At 46.2% G+C, this 25,259-nt stretch overlaps 2 protein-coding genes and 1 long non-coding RNA gene across 5 annotated transcripts; 2 read left to right on the plus strand and 1 right to left on the minus strand.

Moving 5' to 3' along the window:
* Window positions 1–1,959: 1,959 nt before the first annotated feature.
* Window positions 1,960–16,542, plus strand: LOC130522697 (A disintegrin and metalloproteinase with thrombospondin motifs 5). The gene is made up of 8 exons (XM_057027336.1): window positions 1,960–4,126; window positions 10,346–10,478; window positions 10,661–10,828; window positions 10,900–11,183; window positions 12,027–12,210; window positions 12,305–12,480; window positions 12,562–12,737; window positions 12,854–16,542. The coding sequence occupies exons 1-8, from the start codon at window positions 3,059–3,061 to the stop codon at window positions 13,536–13,538; spliced, it is 2,874 nt and encodes a 957-aa protein (XP_056883316.1). The 5' UTR covers window positions 1,960–3,058; the 3' UTR covers window positions 13,539–16,542.
* On the minus strand, window positions 4,040–7,730 carry LOC130522698 (uncharacterized). Of its 3 annotated transcripts, none has more exons than XR_008949685.1 (5): window positions 6,069–7,730; window positions 5,883–5,953; window positions 5,705–5,726; window positions 5,394–5,545; window positions 4,040–5,306 (listed from the first exon to the last, which is right to left on the minus strand). It is a non-coding gene; the product is annotated as an uncharacterized LOC130522698 (long non-coding RNA). The 3 variants fall into 3 exon arrangements; XR_008949684.1 differs by having other exon boundaries at window positions 4,040–5,083; window positions 5,168–5,306; window positions 5,883–7,730; XR_008949683.1 differs by having other exon boundaries at window positions 5,883–7,730.
* Window positions 16,543–18,437: 1,895 nt separating the features above from the next.
* Window positions 18,438–24,233, plus strand: adamts1 (ADAM metallopeptidase with thrombospondin type 1 motif, 1). The gene is made up of 8 exons (XM_057027674.1): window positions 18,438–19,409; window positions 20,164–20,504; window positions 20,594–20,726; window positions 20,871–21,328; window positions 21,446–21,632; window positions 21,785–21,963; window positions 22,194–22,369; window positions 22,460–24,233. Exons 1-8 carry the CDS (start codon window positions 18,800–18,802, stop codon window positions 23,196–23,198), a joined length of 2,823 nt encoding a protein of 940 aa, XP_056883654.1. The 5' UTR covers window positions 18,438–18,799; the 3' UTR covers window positions 23,199–24,233.
* The last annotated feature ends 1,026 nt before the right edge of the window (window positions 24,234–25,259 follow it).

Raw genomic sequence — 25,259 nt, forward strand, 5'->3', positions numbered from 1 at the left:
TCTTGTCCAGATCAGCAGGTAGCTGTGGAACGTCTTGAATAATGGGCAGTTTGAGTTCTGCAGAGGCAACATGCGCTCCACATCAAGCCTATGTACAACTGTAAACCCAGCTTTGTGGTGTTGGTCATTTTGTTTTCATTTTAGCTCCTCTTTTATGCTAATTGCTGTAGTTTTACATTTCTGCATGTCTTGGTTGGTTGTTGTCAGCATTCAAGATTCCAAAGGATTTTTTTTTTTTACCTGGACATGCCTCTTTTCTGTTTGTCCAGTCCAGAAGGGAAAGCTACCGCCGGCTAAGATGCTAAAGCCTGGATAGTTCAGGCACAATTCGCAAAAGTATTACAACAGTAACTTTCCAGGCCCTCACATTTCAATCCACTAAAACCCGCTGCGAGAGTCAGCATTTGGTGGCCTTCTTGCTGGGATTTATCAGCAACCGTGGCGAGGCTTACTGTGGCAGCACACCGTGTTCCACCATCCACCCACACTCTCTCACGCCTGCTCCCGACATGATTAGTGCACTGCTCAAGGAGAGCCGGTGTGGTCTCTTTTTTCCAACTCAAAGTTTGAAACGTAATATCTGTTCTCAAGTTCTGTGTGTGTGTGTGCGTGCGTGTGTGTGTGTGGGCTCACCCATCCCTCCCCCCTTCTGTGGTGGCCAAAGGTTGTAGTTGTTAGGTGACTCAGCAAATGAGCTTAAAACTTTAAAGTTTTAAGGAAAGCCACTCTGGATAGCAGCCTTCTTGGGGAGGGTTAAATCTCCAGCCAGGGATGCGTGGCTAAGTATGACATTCGACTGGCACCACTGAAAACACTTCCCTCCAGGTACATGTAATAACCAATTCTTTCTTGCCTTTTATTTTACTCGTGCAAACAAATATAGCTGCTAACTGTACGCATGCTCACAGATCTCTCTCTCGCTCTCTCAAACACACACAGACCCACACGCCATTAAATGTCTCCCACTGAAGCAGAACTCCCACAACTCTTTTTCAGGAAATGGTCTATAAATATTCTATTATGTCCCCTGTTAGTTTGCAGAAACTCTCCAGTTAATTCTTTACTGCTTTTAGCCTTCAATTATTAAAGGGGTGAAAGTGCACAAATAAAGGTAAAGCTGTTTGTAAGAGACATTTTTTAGTTGAGATATTTTTTTAGTTGTCTTTTAATGTTAAAGAATATTACTTGCTGTATCCTTGATGTTTTGGGTGGGTACAATTGAACATTCATCAATGTGCCCTTTAGCTTGTCTTCCATTTGCTGTCTTTGCCAAAATACCATTTTGAATGCATTTCCAGAGCACAGATTCAGAAAATATTATTGTGCCAATCTATTGTTATCCATATGTCTATATACCTCACGTATGTTGGAAGAGGGTGAGGTACATTTACTTACATGCTACAATACATTTTAATGGCTGAAATGAAACAAGTGCCCTCTGTGTTGTCTGTGGAGATTCTCAATCATCCAGGTCATCGTATCCAAGGTAGTTTTCTGTGTCAACTGGACTGTTTTTCTTATCTTTGAAGACATTTCACCTTCTATCCTGAAGGCTTTTTCAGTTCTGAACTCGCTGGGGACCGAGCTTGAAAATATAGCCCCTGTGGACCATTAGCACGCTAATGATCTGGGTGGTCACCTGAGAGTCGTTGGCAGAGTCGTTCACCTAGTTTCTGTTGAGGTGTCTCCCCTTTGTCTGCTGGATCACATGGTGGTGAGTCACCGGGTCTCCTGGAATGGTGTGAATGTTTGGTTTGTTGTTGGAAGCAGTGGAGGACTGCATTGGACGTGGGTGATAGGAAGTGCCTCAGCCCACCACCTCTGTTTAAGGATGGTTTTTCCAATTTGACATGGATAGCTTCCTTGACCCCCCTCTCAACCCAGCGGTCTTCTCTGGCCAGTATTGGCTGTCCTCGAAGGAGTGCCCACTCTCCTTTGGGTGTAAGTGGACTGCTGAGACCTGACCTGAAGAGGTGGCGCGTCTGTGTTGTGCCATTCTTTTGTGGAGAGGTTGTTTGGTTTCCCCAATGTACAGTTCCTTGCTTTCCTCCTGGCACTGTACAGCATAAACACATTACATTGCTTATGTCTTGGTGTCTTGTCCTTTGGGTGGACCAGCCTCTGTCTGAGAGTGTTGCTGGGTTTGAACTGAACCGGTCTGTGTGTTGCTTTTAAAGTGGATGGTAAATCCCCCTCTGTAGTACATTCACAGAGGAGGAAACAGACGAAAGTGCCCTCCAAGTGCCGTTCATTGAAGCATTTGCAGGTGCTAAAATACCATAAAGTGCCCCAACGGTGCCCCCCAGTGGACAGAATGGGGAAAAGTACTTTCTACGTTGAACGGACAATATAATAAAGTGCCCCCTCGGTTGCTTCACCATCAGAGGCAATATGTTCAATACTCAAACACAGAAACTAGTCCCTGTTTTACCCCAGTGGGGCATTAAACACTGATGGCTAAAGTTCTGAATGAACTTGTGGCGTTTACCTGCAAATCTACACCTATATTTTTCCCTCCATGCCCCTAAAGCTCCCGAGTCTGCGCCTGAGCTTGTACCTGACTTATAAACCAGGGTGGGTTCTCGTTTAGAATCACAATGAAGTTGATGGACTTCCTTCGGGGGGGGCGCAGACGATACTCTGGTGACAGCAGTGTTTAGGATTTCTCTCCTCCAGAGAGAGAGAGAGAGAATGGGGAGAGAGAGAGAAGGGGGAGAGAGAGAATGGGAGTGGAGGAGTGGTGATTGAATGCAAAGGGGGCAGGACTTTTCTCCTCGGGTCTTATTAAGAGCAAACTTTGAGTTTTTGTTCTTCAAGTTCAGCGCACTGCCCCTCAGCCTGCTCACTCTTCCTCTCTGCTTCCCCTTTTCCTTTTTTCACCCCCTTTCTCTCCGTGGTTTTGTTTGCTCCCCTGTTGGCTGCTGCCGGTCGTGGTTTCATGGGAGGTTGGGACACCGGGAGGATGCGCTTTGCGGGGAAAGGTACACTCAAACTTGCCTCTTCGGCCTCTCCGGGATTCTTTCAGTGGATTTAGATGTTCTCCGTGTTGGAATGAACAATGATGCGGCTTCTTGGTGCTCTGGCCGAGGGCATGCTCAGCTTGCGGCTACTGTTGTTGTGCGTCGTGGAGTTGGAGCTGGCAGCCGGGTTTCCCGCTTTCCAAGGTTTTTTCCTCCCACCTGCGAACGGTTCGCTTCTCGCACCTGCACGCAGGACCGACGGAGTCGTCCGGACCATTGACAGGATTTACCACGGCGGGGGGAAGGTGGGCTACCTGCTGTACCTTGATGGGAGCCGCTTTCTGCTGGACATGGAGCGGGATGAGTCCGTGCTGTCGCATCCCTTCAGCCCCCAGTATGTGTTTGCCATGATGGGAGAGAGCCCCGCGCCTTTGCAGCGGGAGTGCGTGTATCGCGGAACGGTGGACTCCAACCCGGAATCCCTGGCGGTGTTCAACCTCTGTGGCGGGGGGCTGCAGGGCTTCTTCGCCCTGAACCACTCGCGCTACAGCATCACACCCATCGTCAGGGCGAAGGGACACGAGCACGACGTGCGCACCTTACAGGACAAGGACGCGGAGAGCGCACTCCACGCGTTCACGCGCGAGAGCTTCAGCTTCGAGGCGACGCGCGAAGGGCGCGAGAGCTGCGGGACGCGCGACGGGCGCAGAGGACGCCGGCTCAGACGTCACAGGAAGGGGGCACGCGATGGCGAGGGGCTCGCGGGGGAGAGCGGCCGCCACGGGTCGCGCGGAAGGAGGTGGCGGAGTCGGCCCGCCGCTGCTCCGGCGCGCCGGCGCGAGCGATCCGTCTCTCGCGCGCGGTACGTGGAGCTGCTCTTGGTGGCCGACGACACCATGACCAAGAAGTACGGCAAAGACCTGAACCATTACCTGCTCACGCTGGCCTCCATCGCGTCCAAGCTGTACGGCCACGCCAGCATCGAAAACCCGATCCGCCTGTCGGTGGTGAAGGTGACCACGGTGGGCGAGAAGGAGAAAGGGCTCGAGGTCTCCAAGAACGCCGCGGCGACGTTGAAGAGCTTCTGTAAGTGGCAGAATCAGCAGAACTCCCTGGACGACGACCACCAGCACCACCACGACGCCGCCATCCTCTTCACCAGGCAGGTAAACAGACCCTCCATCGCTCTCCGCACTCCCACCTGTCCGCGCCGCTGTGACGTCACGGTTTGTTTATGTTTTGGTGATGCACGCGGCTGAAGATGGATTGCAATGCAACAACAACAACAACTGTAATTTAACAGCGTTGCTTTATACATGTATACACTACGTTATACCACTAAAAACATTCCTCATGCTTTTTGGATACGTGCTTCTTTACACATAGTTCATACTTGTTAATTCAGCTCAATTTAAAAAAACAACAACAGTTATTTTAATAACTAAAGTGCAGGGAGCACTTACATTTAATCTGACATACTTTATTCGGTTGTTATTCAGGTGGGTGACTTGGTTCTTGTGTACTTTTACCAAGTGTGTTCCAGACAGCCCAGGCTGCAGCCCACACGTCTGTCTGCATGGAATCGACTTGTAGTTTTCTTTGCTGAATTTTTGCTTACATAAAAAAAACAAACACACATTTCGTTGGGGCTTGTGTTTTTCCAGACTCCCCCTCTCCCCCATATACACATCCTTGGAGGGTTTTGTGAGGTCTTAGACATAATGCATTCTCCAGCCACTGACCCAACCCCATCCCCACTAACCCCCTAACCCTGGCCCTAACCTAAACTCAGTTCTAACCTTGAAACAATGTCTTAACCCTCCAACAGTCCTTTGAAGTTGGACCTGCCCAAATGCCCTCACTTCCCCAAACTGCCCTCACTTTGTTAGCAGAATGAACCAAGGACAAGAACACATACACTCTCGCTCTATATATGTATATTTGAAGGAAGAAAAGCCTTAGAGGGTCCCAGACATGCAAATGCTTCCCTTGCACTTGTGTGCACAGTGTAGACATGTCACCAAAATTCCTCGCCTTGCATTCTCTCTTCTTACTCTCTCATCATTCCAGTCTGCCCATTTTTTGCAGTTTCTTTTCCAGTGTCTGTCAGCCAGGGCTGGGAGCTGTCAGAAAAACAAATACATCCACCCTGAGAAAAGCCATTCATTTACTGAGACCACACTCATTTTAATCCCAGCTTTAACCACCATCCTGACTTTAGACATCCCAAATCAGATCTCCGTGCGTTTTTCACCCCTCCGGGCGTGGCTTAATGTGGTTAGCTCTGGTTGACGTGCCAGATGACTCGCCTTGGATTGTGGTGCATTCAGCTGAGGCAGGTTCTTACTGTTGAAAGAGGCAAGCAGCAGCTGGAGCACTACTGCAGATCTGCTGGCCCTGTCACACATTGGCAAATTGGTTGGTAGTACATACCTGAGGTGACCTAGCTGGGAAAGTGGCAAAACCCCTTTCTGCCAACATCCTGGCTCCTTACTAAGCCTTTTTGCCAGTGCAACAGGATGGGCAAGAGGAGAGGAGGCAGGAGACTGGCAAATCCTCCAGTGGTTGGAGTTTGGCAGGGTGGGCTGGGTCAGATGGGCAGGGAAACATGTTATTGAAGTACTTCAGGGCAGGAAACCAGTGAAGCATACAGGGTTGGTAAAAACAACACTCACATTTGAGTGAAAATGAAGATATGTTAAAATTACTTTGGTGAGACGCAAAGTCCCCCAGAAGAACATTACCTGAGGAAAAGTCTGAAAGCACCTAAAATACACAAACACATGCATTAGGCCTTTTCCTGAGAAACACAGTGCAATAAAATGAACGGAGAGTGGAAGGTTGCAGACAGTTTCATGTTCTAGACATCACAGACTTTGCAGGGTATTTTGCAGTTCTTCAGCATGTACATTATTTCCTCACCTGCCTGCTAGCCTTCATTCACACATCCCTCCTTATCTTGTCATTGCGTAGATGTTTGGAGAGACTATAGCCTTTTATAGTGATGATAAACAATAATTTTATGACAGTTCTTCAATTTATGATTCTGGTATACATTATAAAAGGCCTCTGTTGTGAGTATATAACATAGTAAGAAAAAAGTCTTACTCAGGTATCTGAAGCCTGAAACCTATTTTTGTCACCATGTAGTCAGACCAGTCCATTGCTCCCAGAGCCTGGGGGTGCACTTCACTTGGCTGGAGGGAACTGGTCCCTTTGTGGTCGGGTCCAATTAGTCTGACACGCCATATCCACAGTAAAACAACCCATAGTTCAGTATCACTCTGCTCCACACATACCAGCACCGGAACAAAACAAGGGTCACATTGAGACTGAGGGGACGCAGAACTCTTCCGAGGGCGTACCTCAGTACACGCATGGCTGTGCTCACTTGTTCAAGACTTGGACCGCAGACAAAGCCTCACTGTAAGGGGGTCAGAGAAAGCTCACTACAGCTCATATTTACATGTGTGTGTGTCACTTCACCTCCATTTGTTCCTTGCACAGTCGCTCAAATAGTTGGACGTCGCAGGCCATTGTGATGACATGGCTGTTCACCTTTTCAAGCACGTTTTAGGTCAGGACACTCAGATTTGTAATAATACATTCAAAATATTGTATAGGCCTTATTTTCTTCCAAAATGAATAGATAATAAGTTTGTTACATAAGCGGAAGTTCGTTATCCTGTGAGTGTGTCTTTAGCAGTTTTCTAACGTACTGACTTTTGTCGGGGAAAAAGTTGAAAGCGAAATTTATCTTCTTTTTTCTTGCAGTCGGTTTGAAAATGAATGAAATCACTCCATTGTACTAACCATTGTGCAGCACAGCACTTGGAAAATAATTGGACCCTGACAGCTAGATCTCAAGCTAGAGATAAGGGAAATGCTGTACAAATATAGATTTTCACATGACAAATCAGGAAAAGCTGGCCAATTTGAGGCCATCTGGGGAGGAATCTATACTAGTTTCCCCACCGAAGCCTTTTTTTTCTTACCCCTGCAGCCTGAGCTATGGCCGCTGCTCTAAAGCTAATTAGCCCCATGATTGCAAACAGGAGTGCGGGTGAATGTCACCAATGTATCACAGCTTGAAGGGTTATGCACGCGTCTTGTCAAGAGTTTGGCATCCAAGTGCTGTCTGCAGGCTGTCAACCCACCCCAGTTGATGCGTAGCATGTGTGAACCATCCAGACAGCCAAAACAAATACAGGGAGTAGCTGTGATGTGGGCGAGGGCTGGGAAATGTACACTTTAATGTACAGACATACAAACACGGGGAGGAGGAGGCGGAGACGAATATGAGGATCTGAACTGTGTGCACATTCCCACAATCAGGGCACAGATGGATGGCTTAACGACCTGTTTAACACATGGTGGGGAAAATACTTGTATATCTGCATGTTACTGCCACATCAATCATCATTACATAAGTACTTTGTTACGGTTTACCAAGTTTACGTGGAATCATATGGCCATAGTATAGCATTATCAGATTCTAAATTAAATGGACAGTTCACTGCAAAATCAAATTTTGAAAATGTGCTTTCAGTCTATGATAAATGCCTACTTTTTATGGCAGGGTAATGTTTATTTTAAGGTAGATTGTGACATTTATAGTACAGTTGGGCCAAACTCACGTTCTAGCTGCGTATAGAGAGAATATGAGAATCCACTCAGAAAGGCTTTGGACGCCTTGTTGTGCTCCAATCTCAATGTTGTAGTTTCACCCCGTTGGTGCCAGTCAAGGAAAGATGGAGGTAATTTCTGAAAGGACAGCCAAATTCTCACCATTGTTCCTCTGAAGACGGAACCCTCTCCCAGACAACAGATACATATAAAGATATAAAGAGATGTGGCTTTAGCTGTCACTCCACTGTGCAGTTCATACAGTCAACCAGTGAAATGATAATATAATCACTTGGAAACCTGCTGGCCGTTCTAATCAGTTGTTGCTTTTTTGTCCTGACAGTAATCTTGAGTTAAATATCTTGGTTTTGTTGAATCAGCCTGAAAGGTGTTTTCAACACGCTGACTGAAAGTAATCTCACTCTGAACCGCGTGCGTCTGGGTCTGGAAGACTGTTTGTTTAACACAGGCTTTGCCTTTGATTGCAAGAAGCACACACACACACACACACACACACACACACATGTAGCCACTATGACCCTCGCAACCAGCTTGCCACCTGTTCTCTTGTTATTTCTGCCAATATTTCTATAACTCCCTGTTCTGTGTGTTCTTCTCTTTCATTTCCTGTGGTCCTGAAGGTATTTATCTTTCCCTCCCTCTTTATGTGTGTAAGAAGCCCAGGGATGGAAACAGTATGCAACAACTACATAGCCCACGAAATGTCATTGTATTTTTGCTGCCTTAAAATCTCCTAAAAGATTCCCGTTTTTCAACATCTTGCCCACGTGTTTCCCGTTATGCCACAAACACCAGGTGAACAAGCAGGATTGAAACCATAACAATTCTGGTGCTACAAGGTGGGATTTGGATAATGAATAAATAAATGAAATGGAGGAGGATGAAAGAATGTAGATTTGAACAAGTGTGGGAAACAGACAAAATAAAGTCTCTATAGGTTTAGCGGTCCTGACTCAGATGTTTTCTAAATGTCTCCGGTAGGATCTATTTTTTAAGCTTCTGTTAAATGTTTTGAGTGTAAGTCTTGGTCTGCACCACAGTTTATCATCTCTGCGGCTGCTAAATAGTTTATCCACCAAGTTTTGCTGACAGTTTTGTCTCAGCTCTGCAAGTGTTCCTTTGTTTTAAACCCAGATGGGCCTGGACTGATAAACAGAACAGTTGCTGATCGTACTCTGGGCAACATAAGGACCCAACTTTAAAGATTTGGAAGAAGAGAAAATGTCTCCAGCAGTTTTGCTGTACAAGAGCATCAGATAAGGGTGTTTCTACAAACACGTGATTTATTTTCCTACTTTGCTTCTTGTGCGTCCAGTCATCATTTAGCAATGGCAGTTACTCTCACTTTTTACATGTGTTTCTTTTTTCCCTGCAAACACATGTTTTAGAAGCTTGCACATACACTTAGCTGCTCATCAGAGTGTTGTTGTGAACATGTGTGTGTTTTAATGCATCACGTAGTCTCAGCCAGTCTGGTCTTCCATTCAAGCCTTTATTCTAATCTGATCTGCCCGGAATGGGAAATATACTCCCCAAAGAGGCTTCTCACCCATGACCCAGCAGGCCTGTCGGTGCCTTTTAAAAGGACTATTCATCCCCTCTACAGGAGGTCGATGTGTGCATGTGTGTGTACCTCCGTGTGTGTTTGGGGTGCAGGCGTTCACGCTCGGATGAGACGGCGTGATTAAACTGATTGATCCCTGCACTCAGCAGGGCTGCGTAGCGCTGCCTGGAGGCCTTATCTGCATGGACATGTGTGGGAATCAAAAAACCCAAAGATCGATAATATGTACTTTGGAACAGCATGAGGCAGACAGATGTGGGATGCCAGTAGGAAAATCAGTGTTGTTGGGGAATTTAAGGATGACTTACTCTGCAGCTTTGTTTTGGTTCAGGCTGACGTCTCATGAGACTTAGTTTCAAACTTACACGAAGCACTGCTGTCAGGGTGGCGCACCCAGGCTTCGTTTGGTGTACAGAGGTCTCCTCTATTGATCGTGAACATGTTATTAAACCTTTTTCCAAAGGCATCGCCAAAAAAAGACTGCCTCTCATCACGCTGCATGCCTGCTGTGACTCATAAAACAAATATGAAAACAGTCAGAAGAGCACATACCTCAGTCACCTGCACACACTAGTGAATTATTGATGAATAATATTTTTGTTGGTTAAGGTAACTAAAAGAAATTTGTGTAGTTAGCACGTAATGATGAAATTATGATTGCGCACAATTACATGACAACAAATTAGAGCCAAACAAACACTGGAAACACAGCGTGCATTAGGAGCTTATTTCCTAATTAAGTTATTTTCCCTGGAGGAATTAGGCCAAACTGAACAAGTGGAAACACATGGCTTCAGTTCTGGAGAAAAATGACAGCCACAACAGAAACAGACCTCATTAATTTACTTTGAGCAAAAAAAAAAAAGTGCAAGCATAGAAGCATTTTTTTAATGGGTGAGGTTCAAAAATAGCTGTGACAAGAAAATGGATTAGATAAAATTTTAGACTTGACATAACTTCACTTGCATAACTAACCAGTTACAGAGAAGAAAAATGACACATCTGTGTTATTTGCTTTCATCAGTTGAAATTATTACTGCACGTTTAGCACTTGACCACAGCAGAGCAGCCCCGGACTACTACATTTTTTCAAAATCATTGACTAAAAATAAGCTATTTTCTCATCAGTCCCCAATGCGTGAGAGTTGGGTCTTACTGTATTTCTTTTGTCTAGGACCTCTGTGGCCACCACTCCTGTGACACCCTGGGCATGGCGGATGTCGGCACCATCTGCTCTCCAGAAAGAAGCTGTGCCGTCATCGAGGACGACGGCCTTCATGCTGCGTTTACGGTCGCTCACGAGATAGGTAGGAAAAGATCTACGTACCTGTCTCAATTATAGAGATGTGCCAGTGTGTGCTCGACCGCCTTTGTTGTTAACGTCACTAGAGTCTCACATCATATAATTTACCTGATACTTGTGCAAGGTTGGAATATGCCTCATCTGACTTCTGAACATCGTGTTCATCGTGACCTTTCCAACCCCCAGGTCACCTGTTAGGTTTGTCACACGATGACTCAAAGTTCTGCGAGGAGCGATTTGGGGTGAACAGCGACAAGCGGCTCATGTCGTCCATCCTCACCTCCATCGACGCCTCCAAACCCTGGAGCCGCTGCACCTCGGCTACCATCACAGACTTCTTTGATGATGGGAACGGTGAGTGAGGTTATAGCTAAACAGACGCAAGTCTCAAGTCGACTTCTCCAACACCTTTATTTCTTATGCAGCTGAATGTCTCCTGGACTCTCCACGCCAGCCTCTCTTGGGTTCTGAGGAACTACCGGGGCAAAGCTATGATGCCGTTCGCCAGTGTCGCCTGGCCTTTGGGCCTGAGTACACCGTGTGCCCGGGGATGGATGTATGCTCCCGGCTATGGTGCGCTGTGATCCGCCAAGGACAGATGGTGTGTCTGACCAAGAAGCTACCGGCAGTGGAAGGAACGCCCTGTGGAAAGGGACGCATCTGCCTTCAGGGAAAGTGTGTGGACAAGACCCGCAAGAGGCACTATTCGGTAAGATGGACACCGGGTAGCAGAGAGTGAGAAAGGATAAGGAAACAGGAAGATTTTTAGGATGAAACTACAATGCAAAATTAGAATTCCTATTTAGTTAAAAAAAAAGGCATATTTTACGCAAATTTGCCATATGGCAGCTATTAAAGAAGGAGAAGTGAAGAGAGAGTGAACAAAATACAAATGCTTGTCTCTGTTTTGTGACTTCATTGTGTGGGTTGATTAGTTTAAGCCAAATACTTATCAGTTTATTCTCTTCCCTTGGCCTACTTTTATGGATCTTACATGAATTTGGCTGCAGTGAGTTGGCAGGCGTGTGTTTCAGGGAGGAAAAGTTGAAAAGTAGTGTGTGCATGTGTGTTTACTTGTCACATGATGCTCAGGCAGGCCGGCCCACTCCTTGGCAGACGGCTGTATTTGTGTAGGCCCGGGTTCTGACACGCTTCATTTTCACGGCTTTGTCTGATGACCACAGTAACATTTGGGCCTTCCATTACAGATTTAGTAGGAATCTTTTCATGTACGTTTGCATGTTGTATCATGACTGCAAATCAGTCTTTCAAGTGGGATAACGGCAGATCAATATTCACTCTGTGAATAAATACTTTTTATCTGATTGTGATTAATGTAATTCTAGTTGGAAAAAACAAACTCAAAAACAATTACAGTACCGTAAGGATTTAATTTGGGGCTTTTCTCAACGTGAGGAAGCGTGAGCCATTTCCAAATTTTGTTTATCACAAGCCTCTTCATATGAAGGACCCTGGTTCCACGTAGCTTGGCCAGCAATCTCTCTGACTTCCAACATTCCTTATCTTCACTCATCTCCTCGTTCTTTTCCAGGCATCCAACCACGGCAGCTGGAGCTCATGGGGACCATGGGGCTCATGTTCAAGGAGTTGTGGAGGTGGAGTTCAGTTTGCCCAGCGCCTCTGTAACAATCCACCACCTCGAAACAATGGCCGCTACTGCACAGGCAAGAGAGCCATCTATAGGTCCTGCAATGTCACCCCATGTCCACCTTCAAGTGAGTATAAATGCCTTGGAACAAATACAAAAAAATGCTTTCCTATTTGTACGTTCAATCCATGAGTTTAACTCATTTTAAACGGAACTTTTAGCTAAAAGTTTCCGGGCGGAGCAATGTGAGGTGCGTAATGGTCCCCAGACAGACCCTAAAGGTGTGAAGACTTTTGTTGAATGGGTGCCCAAGTACGCAGGTGTCCTTCCCAAAGATGTCTGCAAACTGACCTGCAGAGCAAAAGGAACAGGATACTATGTGGTGTTCTCTCAGCGGGTGAGTTCTAACGCAGCGATGTCGTGTATTTCCTGACATGGAAAAGCAGAAGTTGACAGTAATTTTATCATTGGCGTGTAGGTGACAGATGGGACCGAGTGCCGACCTTACAGCAGCTCAGTTTGTGTGAAGGGGAAGTGTGTGCGGACAGGCTGCGATGGCATCATTGGCTCCAAACTCCAGTATGACAAGTGTGGTGTATGTGGGGGTGACAGCACAGGATGCATACGAGTTGTGGGCAACTTCACCAAGAAGAGGTATAAAAATGATTCTGTTAAGTGGCCGATGTAGGAGTCTTTTTACAAATTCAAATCATTCCTTGATACTGACAAAACAAAGTCTGCAATGTATCTGCTTTCTGTCCCATCAACAGCAAGGGTTACACGGATGTGGTGAAGATACCTGCAGGTTCCACCCACCTCAAGGTTCGTCAGCATAAGGCCAAAGACCAGACCCGCTACAGCGCCTACCTTGCTCTTCGGCGTCCCAATGGCGATTACCTCTTAAACGGAAAGTTTATGATCTCCACCTCTGAGACAATCATCCCTCTCAATGGTTCTGTGCTTAACTACAGTGGGTGGAGCCAACGGGATGAGTGGCTTCATAGCATGGGTCCTGGGGCTCTTCAAGAAGCTCTGGTAGTCCAGATTCTAGCAACAGATGCAAAAAAGGCCTTAGATATTCGCTATAGTTTCTTCATGCCCCGCAGGACAACTCCACAACAGCCATCAGTCCCACTCCTCCCTTATCCTAAACCAACCACTGCTCACAGCACGACAACACTTTCCACCATGGTCAGAACTACCAGTAGCCGCACAACATCCTCCTCATCTCCAACCTTTTTGGCCTCTGAGCCACCTATAGGTCTGGTTATGTCCACCTCATCACCGGGGCCTCAGTGGGTAACAGGCTCCTGGATGACCTGTTCTAGGACATGTGACACTGGCTGGCAGAGCCGGACAGTGCAGTGTAAGAACCTGGATGGGAAGTTGTCTAAGGGTTGCATTTTAAGTTTCCGTCCATCTGCTTTCAGACCATGTGTGGTGAAAAAATGTTGAGGTAAAAGGACTGCCACAAAACATTTTTAACACCTCAGACAATGTGGTTGGAGGGGGTCCTGTCTTTACATTAATTAGGATAATAAGCTCTGGCTGTAGGACTGTGGCCCAGAAAGCCTGTGAATGTTGGCTGGACCAGACACAAAGAGACCTTCTGGTTGATTAGCTTGGATGTACCTCTCAGTCAAAGGGGTTTCCTGGATTTGTAGTTGCTATGCAGAGTGCAAGTAATACAAAAGAAAGCTTCCATATGGTGTTGACAAGTATGGCTTTGGCATCGCTATGGACCTCGGTTGCATGTCATTTCCTCATGGACAGTCATCGAGTGTCTTTTATTTGTCTCCATATCATGGAGGGCTGGTGTGCATTTCCTTGTATCGGCATGTCATGTTGTGTTTTTGTTTTGTTTCATATTCCATGTGTTCTAATCACTGTGGGGATTTGGAAGTAGCACCCGTGTCTTTTGTCATATGAGTGTCTGAGACAGAGCTCCAAAAACTGGAAGCCTTCTTCCCACACCTAAGTTCGGCCTGTGTCATGACCTCGTTCTACGACCATCGTGCAATATTACTCAAGGACACTGACTTTTTTGTGATGACAGCTTAGGCTCGGTCCTGGATGGGGCTCGGTTTCTACCCCTCAAGGAGAGGTTTTCACCTTAGGTAGTCATGAAAAGAATGCAGTGACTGATACAAGCAATTCAAATTTGCTTGATTGTGAGGGCTAAAGCTTGGACATTTGGAGGAGCATGTCAGTCTATGTAGTTTGGGGGTCTGTTAAGAATAACCCTGGGCCACTCCCTTTGGAGGTGTTAAAGGTATCTTAATTGAACATACAGATTTTTTGCAAAGATCTATAGGTCCTACCTGGCCTCGGGAACACAATGGGCTAACATAGCCACCATTTCCAGTTACCCAATCTTTGCCTGCCACCGCTGCCACTTAACTCTGGGTCAATGTAACGGCACCTAAGCTAACAAGAAACGTGTTTTGCTCAAACTGTTAAAGTAATTTTCTGTAATGACTTAGGGATTCTTCTCCTCAGCAACTTTGTCAACAGCTGCATGTGTGATCCTGAGGGGTGGTTTGTCTCCAGGAGTGTGATCATGACATCCTTTGCCCCTCACATAATGATTAAGTCCAGCAGAAATCCAGAGAAACAAAGGCCGATTAAACTTAATTCATTTGTTACCATGATGGCAAGTACATCAAAAATGTGTAATGGTGAGTGGGCCCAGATTAGCTCATGACTCTGAAACAGACGTTTCCATTTTTGAGCTTTTCAACTGATTCCAGAAGAGAAAATTCTTCCAGACATAATAATGGCTTTTACTGGAACTTCTCATCACCTGCACGTTGTAATGACAGTGTGCCGTAATAACAGCAGTCTGGTGCTAGGACATCGACAGGGAGTCTACAGTGGCCTTTAGAGGACAAACTTTTCAAGGGCAAAGTAACCACGACATTCCTTCATATTTTAAGGAGGTTAATAACGAATTTCAATGTAACGTAATGCTTGATTCGCATGTGTGTATTTGTGTGTTTATACCAGAAACACAATTTTGTCTTCTAATGCATGTTGAAAATGTCTACAATCCCAGTTCCATCTGCATCTATCATTAAGATGCCACTGGGAGGTTTACAGATTTATCTTGTTTTATCTTGTCTGTTTATCTGTGTAGAAGGCAATTCTGATACGACAATGTGTGCCCTGGATACTCGCAACAACAACTAGAATGCTACTTTTGCAGTCCATTTCCTCCCTTTTCACCACTCACATTCTGCTCTCACGAAAACTTGCTCGCGTTTGTTTTCGGATGGGTGGCGTTGGCCACGTCATGGCATTTTAATGAAATTTAATGGGTGAGATAAAGACCTGCATAAAAAAAGGAAAAACGTTCCCCAGCTGAACCACTTGTGGAACTCAGCTACGCAAACAACCTTGGCTCTGCTCACCCAGTTTTTAGAATGATCCATCTGGTGTCTCCACCCAGAACGATGAATGGAATGTCATCTGCGGTGGCCATGGTTGAGAAAATGAAAATGCAGGAAAGACTTTTTAAGAGAAACTTGTGATTGTAGGAATTTTGACGGTCTAGAAAATGGACCCAACTACTTAAGACCCTGGATAGCCAACATCTGGAACTGCTACAATTCTTTCCTTTAAAAAGAAAAAAGACAAGCGATACCGCCCTCTGTGGATCTCCATACAGGACACTTGAAACATTTAGGGCAGCTGAGGGAAAGGGAAGACTATTCTGGCTTTTTCAAAATACAAAAAAGCTTAGTTTTCAAATCAAGATACCCATTCCTCTACAACTATGCGCTTAATTATTACATGTATTACGGGAACAGTTTATCCTCATTTTTAGTGCTAATGCTAAGCTAATGTTTTCTCTTTTTTTTTTACTATGAATGGACCAATGTGTGTAGGGTCAGTCAGGCAATTTATAAATAAGGCAGTATTCATGGAAAATGCACAAGTAATGAAAAGAGAGCCCTGAAAATGATCATTGATCTCTTGGCCTTCCTGTGTGGTGTCAAGTACCCTTCTTTAGCAGAAAACAAAGCCAGCAAGTCCCTCAGATGCGACATGATCCGGATCAACAAACCACTCTCCTCTTCCCTCCCACTTTCATATTAACATTTTCGCGGACCAAATTTGTCCTGGTTGTTTTCACATTCAACCATATTTGGTGCCCAAACAATCAAATCAAACAACCATTTCACGGCGTTTAACACTTCCACACATTCATACGCACGCACATATGCACATAACCGACGGACAGAAACACAGCACTGAACCTGTAATTTATTGTTTGTACAACATCTTTGTGTGAATAAAAGAAACAATGAGATGAGTTTTATTTATTATAGTAATTTTGTATCAAATTACTATTTAACTTAGGAATATGACTGTGCAGAACAAGTTCTTTGTAAGAATATAGTGTTTCTTTTTTTAGTCATCCACATGAATATATGTACATAAAATCTATATATTTAAATATCTGTGTGTGCAGTTTCTTTTGTCATAAACACTCATATTTTGTTTCATAATGTGATTAAGAGGAGCTTGTTTGCAGTGAGGAAAAATCAGATTGATTACACACAAAGAAATGCAACTTTGATGGGATTAACTTATAATATTTTTGATAACAATTATAACCATAAATGTAGCTAAAAAAAACATTTATAGCCATCCAGCCAACCAATATGGTTGTGTGAGGGAGCAGGAATGAAATCTGTCCCAGAAATCTTGTTGTGAGAGAAAGAAATACACCCTGAACAGATTATTAGTCCATCAGGGAACAGGGGACTTAGACCAAGGGATGATTCACCTGCAGTAACAAATAAAAAGTCCCAGGGAAATGAACCCAGAACCTTCTTGCTTATTATGATAACAACTACAACAGCAACACTACTACTACTACTACTACTACTACTACTACTACTACATCTAATAATAATACTAATACGGTAATAATAATAACAATAACAATAATGTGATCCTAGATAGATTTTATGGATTTTGTCTAGTATAGGAATATAAATCTAAACTATGCCTTTAAATCTTTGATTTACCTTTTAAATTTTGTTTAATTAATAGAGGTTAAAGGGGCACACATAAATGAAGCACCAACATTTCTCCTGTGAAATACGATTATCCTAAAATTATTAGATCAATTTGTATTTGTCCAACACTGCATTAATAGGCCACGGATGCCCCCTTGCGGTCAACAAATGACTCTCTGCCCCTGGACTTGGCCCCAAATGCTGATTTTGTGCGTCCCCTGTTGGGTGAACCCGAGAATCGACAATTATGTCGTCCGAAAATTAGTCGCGGCATCTTTAACTCGTGCCTGCCACCTTTTGGAGGACCATGTAATTACGGCTGTTTTCAATTCCGGACGCGCGGCTTTTAAGGTGGACTTCCTCGAACGTTTCATACAAAGAAAAGTTTGTTCCATTCTAAAAAGTTGAACTTCCAAATAAAGTCATTGCCAATCATTATGTTTTCAATGTATTGATGAGCTCATTTAGTCAAAAACAACGTAATCATAAGATTTACCACATTTCTGTAATTTTTGAGTATTTGTTTTAATTTAAGTAATATTTGTTGACACTGCGTTATTTAATGAGGCACGTTCTCCGCTTTCAGTGCATCGTGTTCCTTATTTCAACGCGCAGAGATGAGATTATGATTTCAGAAATGGCACTTTTTAAAGAAACTGTAGCATGAATTCTTCCCGTCCATGGAGTGTGTGTGTGTGTGTGGGGGGGGGGGGGGGGGGGGGGGGGGTAGTCCAAGCGGGCGGGGAAATCTTAAGAAGGAGAAGCTGGGAAAAGGTGGTCGAGGCCACCCGATCCACCTTAAGACCTCAGCGGCCCCGTTTCTTCTCCCTCTCCCCGGGGAGCGGCGCTGCGCAGCCGGTTTGGCAGAAGGTGCTGCCCGACCCTGGGCCGAACTTATATGGCTGCCCTTCCCAAACCCGCGGCACTACAGCGCTGCTTTGCATCAGACAATGCAGCCTTTCTACCCCCAATTATCTTGAAAATAAAAGTTTTAATCTAGACATGAGTTAGTGATAACGTAGAACCACAACTGAGAGCCCCAAGTGGTTGAGCACATGTTTTGGGCTGCGTGACCAATATCAGCGCGATGTTTTCTATAATGTGTGCACGTACATCTTCAGAGGGACCAGCAGAGTTTAGGAAAGACGGCACTGCCCTTCCCGTTGCTCTCTTCCATGCACAATGATTCATGGACATGGACGCGCTCCAAAATCACTGGTGCGTTTTTCTTTGCGCACGGGATTTTGGCAACTCTAACATCAAAGCCTCCGCAAAAAAGGGGGTGGTCCCAACACTGAGAGAATAATATATAAGGAGACACCGGCCGAGTTCTGACTGCAAGACAAGAGCAGAGAACAGACTAAAAGGGTCAGCAGTGGAAAACCCTGCCCCCCCTTAGTCACTCAGCGAGACAGAAGTTTGGGAGAGACCTGTTGGGACTAACTGTCGAGATTCTTTGATTTTCATGTAATGAAATTACTTTTTGCAGTTCAGACCTGCACACAAGTTCAGATTTTGCACTGGATCCGATCCCTGTTTTAGATTTCATGCGTCACTTTTTGGACGCAGATTTGTGGAAGTTAAGAGACTGTGTTTAGTTTAGAGGCAAGCCTTTAAAAGGATTTACTCGCTGCTTCCTAGAGAATTCGTTATCTGCTCTGTTTCAAGTTCTCGGATTGCAGCTTTATCATGTTATTGTTGCACATTTTCCTGGGCATAATCGCCAGCCTGTGCGTCGGCACGGCGCGCGGCGCCTGGGAGGAGAGCATGGTGGTGCCGGTCAGACTGGACCCGGCGACCCGACCCGAACCGTGGCGGACTTTTTCGGTGGAGGAGGAGCAGAAGCGGGCGGAGATGAGAGAGTATCGCTTGGAAGTCTTCGGCAAGGAGCTGATTTTGGAGCTCGAGCCTGACCAGACCTTCTTGGCGCCGGGTTTTGTTTTCCACATCGTAGGGAGCCCAGAGTCCGAACCGACACCAGAATCCAAGAACGGAGCCGAGCCGGGTTGTTTCTACTCTGGCACAGTGAACGGGGAGGAACACTCCGCCGCTGCGCTCAACCTGTGCCACGGGCTGAGGGGCGGATTCTACTTCCAGGGCGTAGAATATTTCATTCAGCCCCGCAACTCCAGTGACTTCGTTGGCACCGAAGAAACTGTCCACATGATCCGAAGGAGGGCCCGGGCCTCTTTGGCAGAGGAAGGAAGCTCTAAATGCGGGGTCAACGAGGACGAGGAGAGGGTGCCAAAAAATCTGGAGAAAGAAGCCGGCCGCGGAGCCGCTACTGGAGACCAGACAGGTAAGCTCAAATGAGACGCTCATTTTTATACATTTTTACGCGTTGATTCCTTCGACTCCTTCGATGTCCAGATCATTAAACTGGCCAAAGAAAAGTAGCCTATGTGGTGTTTTTGAGTGTTATCTTACACTTACTCTGCCTACACCTTATTTAATAAACGTCAAACATCCAGAAAAAAGAGCACTGCTGTCACTTTCGTGCGTCCCAGCAGGCGCACTGGACTCAGCTCCAGCCGAGCCGAGAAAGGGAGGAGAGAAGGGTGAGGGAGGGGAGGGGAGGGGGGCAGAGGAGGAGGAGGGGGGGTCGGAGGAAGGGGAGGGGAGCCCTGGGGGTTGGCAACAGCCAGAGCCCAGCGGTGCTGGGACCCGACGCGTAAACGCGCCTCCTGGTACAAATCGCACCGGCAGATAACCCCCCCCCCCCCCCCCCCCCCCCCCCCCCCCCACCACACACACACACACACACACACACACACACAAAAGGATTTTCTTTTTTCTTTGCGCACTTTTCCAAAGAGAGGGTCGCTTTAGGAATGTGGATCCTAAGAAGGGATAGTTGTGACGTTAAAACAACGGACAAGGACTGTAAAAAAAACCCTGACCATCTCGTTCAGGGTGACTTGTTCCTGTCACAGGGCACCTGACATCCAACAGTCGAACTCAATGAGCATTTCAGTTCCAATGAAAGAATGAGTATTTCATGCAGAAGTGCCAGCTTCTTATGTTGGATCATCTCTGTCCCTCTCTCCCTGAAGCCCACCACCGCACAAGGCGCTTTGTCTCCACCCCTCGCTACCTGGAGATCATGATAGTGGCTGACCAGTCCATGGCTGAGTTCCACGGCGCAGGACTCAAACCCTACCTGCTGACCATCATGGCGGTGGCCTCCCGTCTGTACCGCCACCCTAGCATCCACAACTCCATCAGCCTGGCGGTGGTGAAGCTGCTGGTGGTGTACGAGGAGGAGTACGGCCCTCAGGTCTCATCAAACGCCGCCATGACTCTGCGGAACTTCTGCCAGTGGCAGCGACAGCACAACCCGGCCAGCGACCGCCACGCAGAGCATTACGACACCGCTGTTCTCTTCACCAGAACGGTAAGGTCGCGTGGAAGGTTAAGACGTGATGAGAAGAACACAAACATGAAAGGACCCGAGCGTTCAATAGAACCTGTCTGCCCGTGCAGGACCTGTGTGGTGCCCACTCTTGTGACACCCTCGGCATGGCAGACGTTGGCACGGTGTGCGACCCTGACAGAAGTTGTTCAATTATCGAGGATGATGGGCTGCAAGCTGCGTTCACAGTGGCACATGAACTGGGTAAGTCAATATCGAGTAAATATGACCCTGTGTAGTAATAATATTCTGTTACAGCAAACTTTACCATAGAGATATTATCTATTCTACTTGTTAATATAATCCACAGCAGGATATTATAAAATGTCCCATCGTATTGTCTTGCAGGCCACGTCTTCAACATGCCCCATGATGATGCCCAGCTGTGCTCAGAGGTCAACGGCGCCCACTGGGGGTCACACATGATGGCCTCCACGCTGTCCAACCTTGACCAGCAGCAGCCATGGTCCCCCTGCTCCGCCCTCATGGTCACCACCTTCCTGGACAACGGTCACGGTCAGTGCTTGCTGGATAAGCCCGTCCGACCCCAGGCGCTGCCTCAACCTCTGCCCGGGACCGTCTACGACGCTGACCACCAGTGCCGGTTGACTTTTGGGGAGGACTCTCAGCACTGCCCAGATCTGAGCACCACATGCGCGGCTCTGTGGTGCACGGTGACGACATCCAATGGCCTGCTGGTGTGCCAGACTAAGAACTTTCCCTGGGCTGATGGGACGCCATGTGGGCATGACAGCTACTGCCTGGCCGGACAGTGTCTGACCAAGAGCCAAGCTGCCAAACACCAGGTAGGAATCCAAACACTACAAAACCAATTTCAGCTAATAAATGAATGTCTTTCTATTTAGTTTTGCTTCTTTGATCTTGTCAGCTCAGTTCATAAATTGTGTTTCTGATGCTTTCAGATTCCCGTGAATGGCGGCTGGGGTACGTGGGGTCCATGGGGCGATTGCTCTCGGACCTGCGGGGGAGGGGTGCAGTACTCATTCCGTTCCTGTGACAACCCTCTTCCAAGAAATGGTGGAAAGTACTGTGAGGGCAAGAGGATCCAGTACCGCTCCTGCAACACAGAGACGTGCCCCGACACCAACGGTAAGTTGTGGTAATAACCCCCCTGCACTTGCCATTGAAAACGTTAGGGCACCCCAAATGTGGAAGTCACAATTGTAGCTTCATCACTGGTGTGAAAATTAGGTGTCGCTCAAAGTGAGCAGGCCGTAAATCCGACCCTTCTCTCCCTGCAGGTCTGACGTTCCGTGAGGAGCAGTGCCTGGCCCATAATGACATGTCAGCCCAAGTGTCTCTGGGTTCGGGCGAGGGTGTCGAGTGGGTGCCCAAGTATGCTGGAATTTCTCCCAAAGACCGGTGCAAGTTGGTGTGTCGGGCCAAAGGAACCGGATACTTCTTTGTCCTTAAGTCAAAGGTGAGAGTTTGCAATGTCATCTTAAACCCACGCTTCAACCGTAGCGGGGTCTTTTCTTGTGACGGTGCTCTTTCTTTGTTGGGCCTGTGGATTGTATAAGTAACCACTGTAAATTTGTTCACCCTCTGGCTTCTTGCCTCACTATTACTCTTTTCTAACCGACTCAGACACATACATAACGCTTTCACCAGACTGTGCCCTAAAGTTCACTACATCTCTGCTACCCCCAGGTGGCTGATGGCACGCCGTGCAGCCCAGACTCCACCACCGTTTGTGTGCAAGGCCAGTGCGTCAAAGCCGGGTGTGACCGCGTCATCGGCTCTAACCGACGCTTCGACAAGTGTGGGGTTTGTGGTGGAGACGGCTCCACCTGCAAGAAGGTGTCTGGCGCTTTGGATCGTGCCAGGTAAACACCCACTGGGTTAGAAATGACTTAGATGTTGTAGACCTCCTCCTGCATGTAAGCAGTTTTTCATGCTGCTCCTCGCTCTTTCAGGCCTGGTTACCAGGACGTTGTAACCATACCTGCTGGTGCTACTCATGTAGATGTCAAGCAGCGTGCCACAGGCAACGGTCGACATGACAACAGCTACTTGGCAGTGCGGCGCCAGGATGGAACCTATCTGTTAAATGGCGATTACAAGCTGATGACCATGGAGACAGACGTTGCCTTGAGAGGGGCGTTGCTGCGGTACAGCGGCTCATCTGCCACCCTAGAGCGCATCAGGAGCTTCTCCCCACTCCCCGAGCCCCTCACCATCCAGGTCCTCTCCGTAGGGGAAGCTCCCAGACCCAGGGTGAAATATAGCTACTTTGCACCACGACCAAACAATGGAGCATCAACGTCCAACAACGGAGGTCGTCGGCCGTCCATCAACGCCATCAGAGAGGTGGGCGGAGCGGAGTGGACCTTGAGAGAGTGGGGGCCATGCTCCCAGACCTGCGGAGGAGGTGTGCAACAGAGAGAGGTAGTGTGTCTAGATGCCTACGGTCATCCTTCCAGAGACTGTCCAGAGGAGCTGCGGCCCTTGGCTTCCAGGTCCTGCGCCACGCAACCCTGTCCCACCTGGCTTCTCGGAGACTGGTCGGTCTGCTCTAAAACCTGCGGCCGAGGCTTCCGCAAACGCCAGCTACGCTGCATCGGGCACGATGGGCGCACGCTAACTAATGAAAGCTGTGACCCCAAAGACCGACCACGACCTCTCCTGGAACTGTGCACTCAAGGTGCTTGTTAAAGGTCCCTTCCATAATGTCCTACCAGAAAGACATTAAAAGACTCTTGTCTTCATTGCCTCTGGTTTCCCAAATGAGGCAGATGAATGTTTACATGCCAAACGCTGCCATTTCTGGATAGTTTCGGGTGATCTAAAGGGTCCAGGCTGACTTTAAAAGCCAATCTTTGCCAATTCCCTCCAGTTGGACAGATGTTGGGTCCCTTCTAGACACAGTTGGAGCAATAAGGACTGTTTTGAGCTTGCTGCCTGTTCGTGCAGCAAAGGCACATTCTTTCCCATTAGAGGCAGAAAGCATGGACATTCCTGATTTCCTAAAGGAGCGTGCTGCTGCCCGTGAGTGTGAGAGATTGTGAGACTGTGTCATTTTTTTTATTTTTTTTAAATACATGTTTTTAATTGTCCAAGCTGGGCTGGACAGACACGTGAGGGTTGGGAGGAGGAAGGTTATTTCAGAGTTTATACAGAAACTTATTGCAGAGAAAAGATCATATTTTACTAGGTCACCCCATCAGGTATGGAAAATAAAATAGTTAATAATCTTAGCGTCCCAGTCTATGTTTATTTAACACAAATCTGTAGCACTTCCTTTTTGTTTTTGCCAGCGGCACATTATAAGACCCAGTCGTATTTAAATGTCTGAGTTACAGTACCTTATCCTTTAGCCATATCTTGACCTCTTCCACACAAACTTCAATGAGGGACCTCTGAAGACCAAAGAGAAGTGTGTGAGTGTGTGTATGGAGACGTAAACAGGGACTTAACTCCTGCTACTACTTCATAAGTAAGTCTTTCCTGTCTTCTGTGAAGGCACTTTGTTTTTCTCTCATTTCCCCCCTTTTGTACAGAATATGCAAACATTATTTATTTTTGTACAGCCTGTTAAATATAATCATGTGGCTTTTAAAGATATTTTGTTTGGTATTGAGATTACAGAAGGGAGTAGAATATAAAGATTATTTATACAGTGTTATATATATATATATGGTCCTAGATACATGAATAAATATGAATAAAATATCTCATTGATTTGTGCAATTAGTTTATCCAGACTGGTTTGTTTATTGGACACACACACACACACACACACACACACACACACACACACACACACATCTTGTACAGATCTTGAGATTGTGAGATTTGCCATTGACTAATTTAAACCAGAACCATCAAACTCCCAGAGCTCATAAATATATCTGCAAATTTTTAATGACTATCATTCAAAGCACAAATACAACCACGATTCTAACTTTAATAAGCCGGCCAGCTCTTAGAAGACAAAAAAAAATTCCAGTACTGTATTACAAAAGCGAATCTTGCGCGATGTTTTTATGACCACTAGATGTCAGGATTTCCCCATTTGGCCTCTGTTATCAAACAAGTGCATTTAAAATACCACTTGAAGCTAAATGGCCTCCGCACGTCCACAGTATACATCAAATCATTTGCCACATATGTATCTTCCAAGCTACTGTGTATCCACAGGGATCCTTCCAAGCTTAAAAGTCTAATACCATATCACTCAGGGTTTGGAAAAAGCTTAAATGTCCGAATTGAGAAGAAATTGCCTTTAAAACGATGAATGCATCTACTTTTGATTTGGACTACAAACAATGTCAGGATTGTCAATGATAACCAGAAACCTGGTGTCACTTCAGGTCGGACCCCGAGGTGGATAATTGACTGCCAACATGGCTCCCTGTGGAGCGCAGTGGCAATAATTATCCTCCTGCCATTATCAATGGTTTAAAAATAAGCTGCACAATGACAAAATTAGTTACCAGAATCTAGAGCAGATGCCCACAGCATGATTTTATAAGTGACAAAGAAAAACACACAGCCATGCAGCAAAATCATCATTAATATAAATGAAGCCTTCTGCTGCTTGTTTTTTCATGCCACTGCGTCACATCATTACATCTTAAAGGGAACATCTGGAAGGCATCATGAATCATCACACTCAATGTGGGTGGCATTTAAAAGAATGCTCTCCACTATTTGCCACCCTCAGTTGCCCATAAGCTACTTTAAATATTGTATTCAAGTAAATTAATTCTAATT

This window comes from Takifugu flavidus, chromosome 3 (genome assembly GCF_003711565.1).
Source record: "Takifugu flavidus isolate HTHZ2018 chromosome 3, ASM371156v2, whole genome shotgun sequence".
NCBI lineage: Eukaryota > Metazoa > Chordata > Actinopteri > Tetraodontiformes > Tetraodontidae > Takifugu > Takifugu flavidus.

Bases quoted from the DNA above. Each gene is read 5' to 3' on its own strand.
- adamts1 (XM_057027674.1), top strand. From the start codon at position 18,800: ATGTTATTGTTGCACATTTTCCTGGGCATAATCGCCAGCCTGTGCGTC. The intron at 19,410-20,163 runs GTAAGCTCAAAT...CTCTCCCTGAAG, and splicing joins CGCTACTGGAGACCAGACAG to CCCACCACCGCACAAGGCGC. The intron at 21,633-21,784 runs GTAAGTTGTGGT...CTCTCCCTGCAG, and splicing joins GACGTGCCCCGACACCAACG to GTCTGACGTTCCGTGAGGAG.
- LOC130522697 (XM_057027336.1), top strand. From the start codon at position 3,059: ATGATGCGGCTTCTTGGTGCTCTGGCCGAGGGCATGCTCAGCTTGCGG. The intron at 4,127-10,345 runs GTAAACAGACCC...TCTTTTGTCTAG, and splicing joins CCATCCTCTTCACCAGGCAG to GACCTCTGTGGCCACCACTC. The intron at 12,738-12,853 runs GTATAAAAATGA...TCCCATCAACAG, and splicing joins GGCAACTTCACCAAGAAGAG to CAAGGGTTACACGGATGTGG.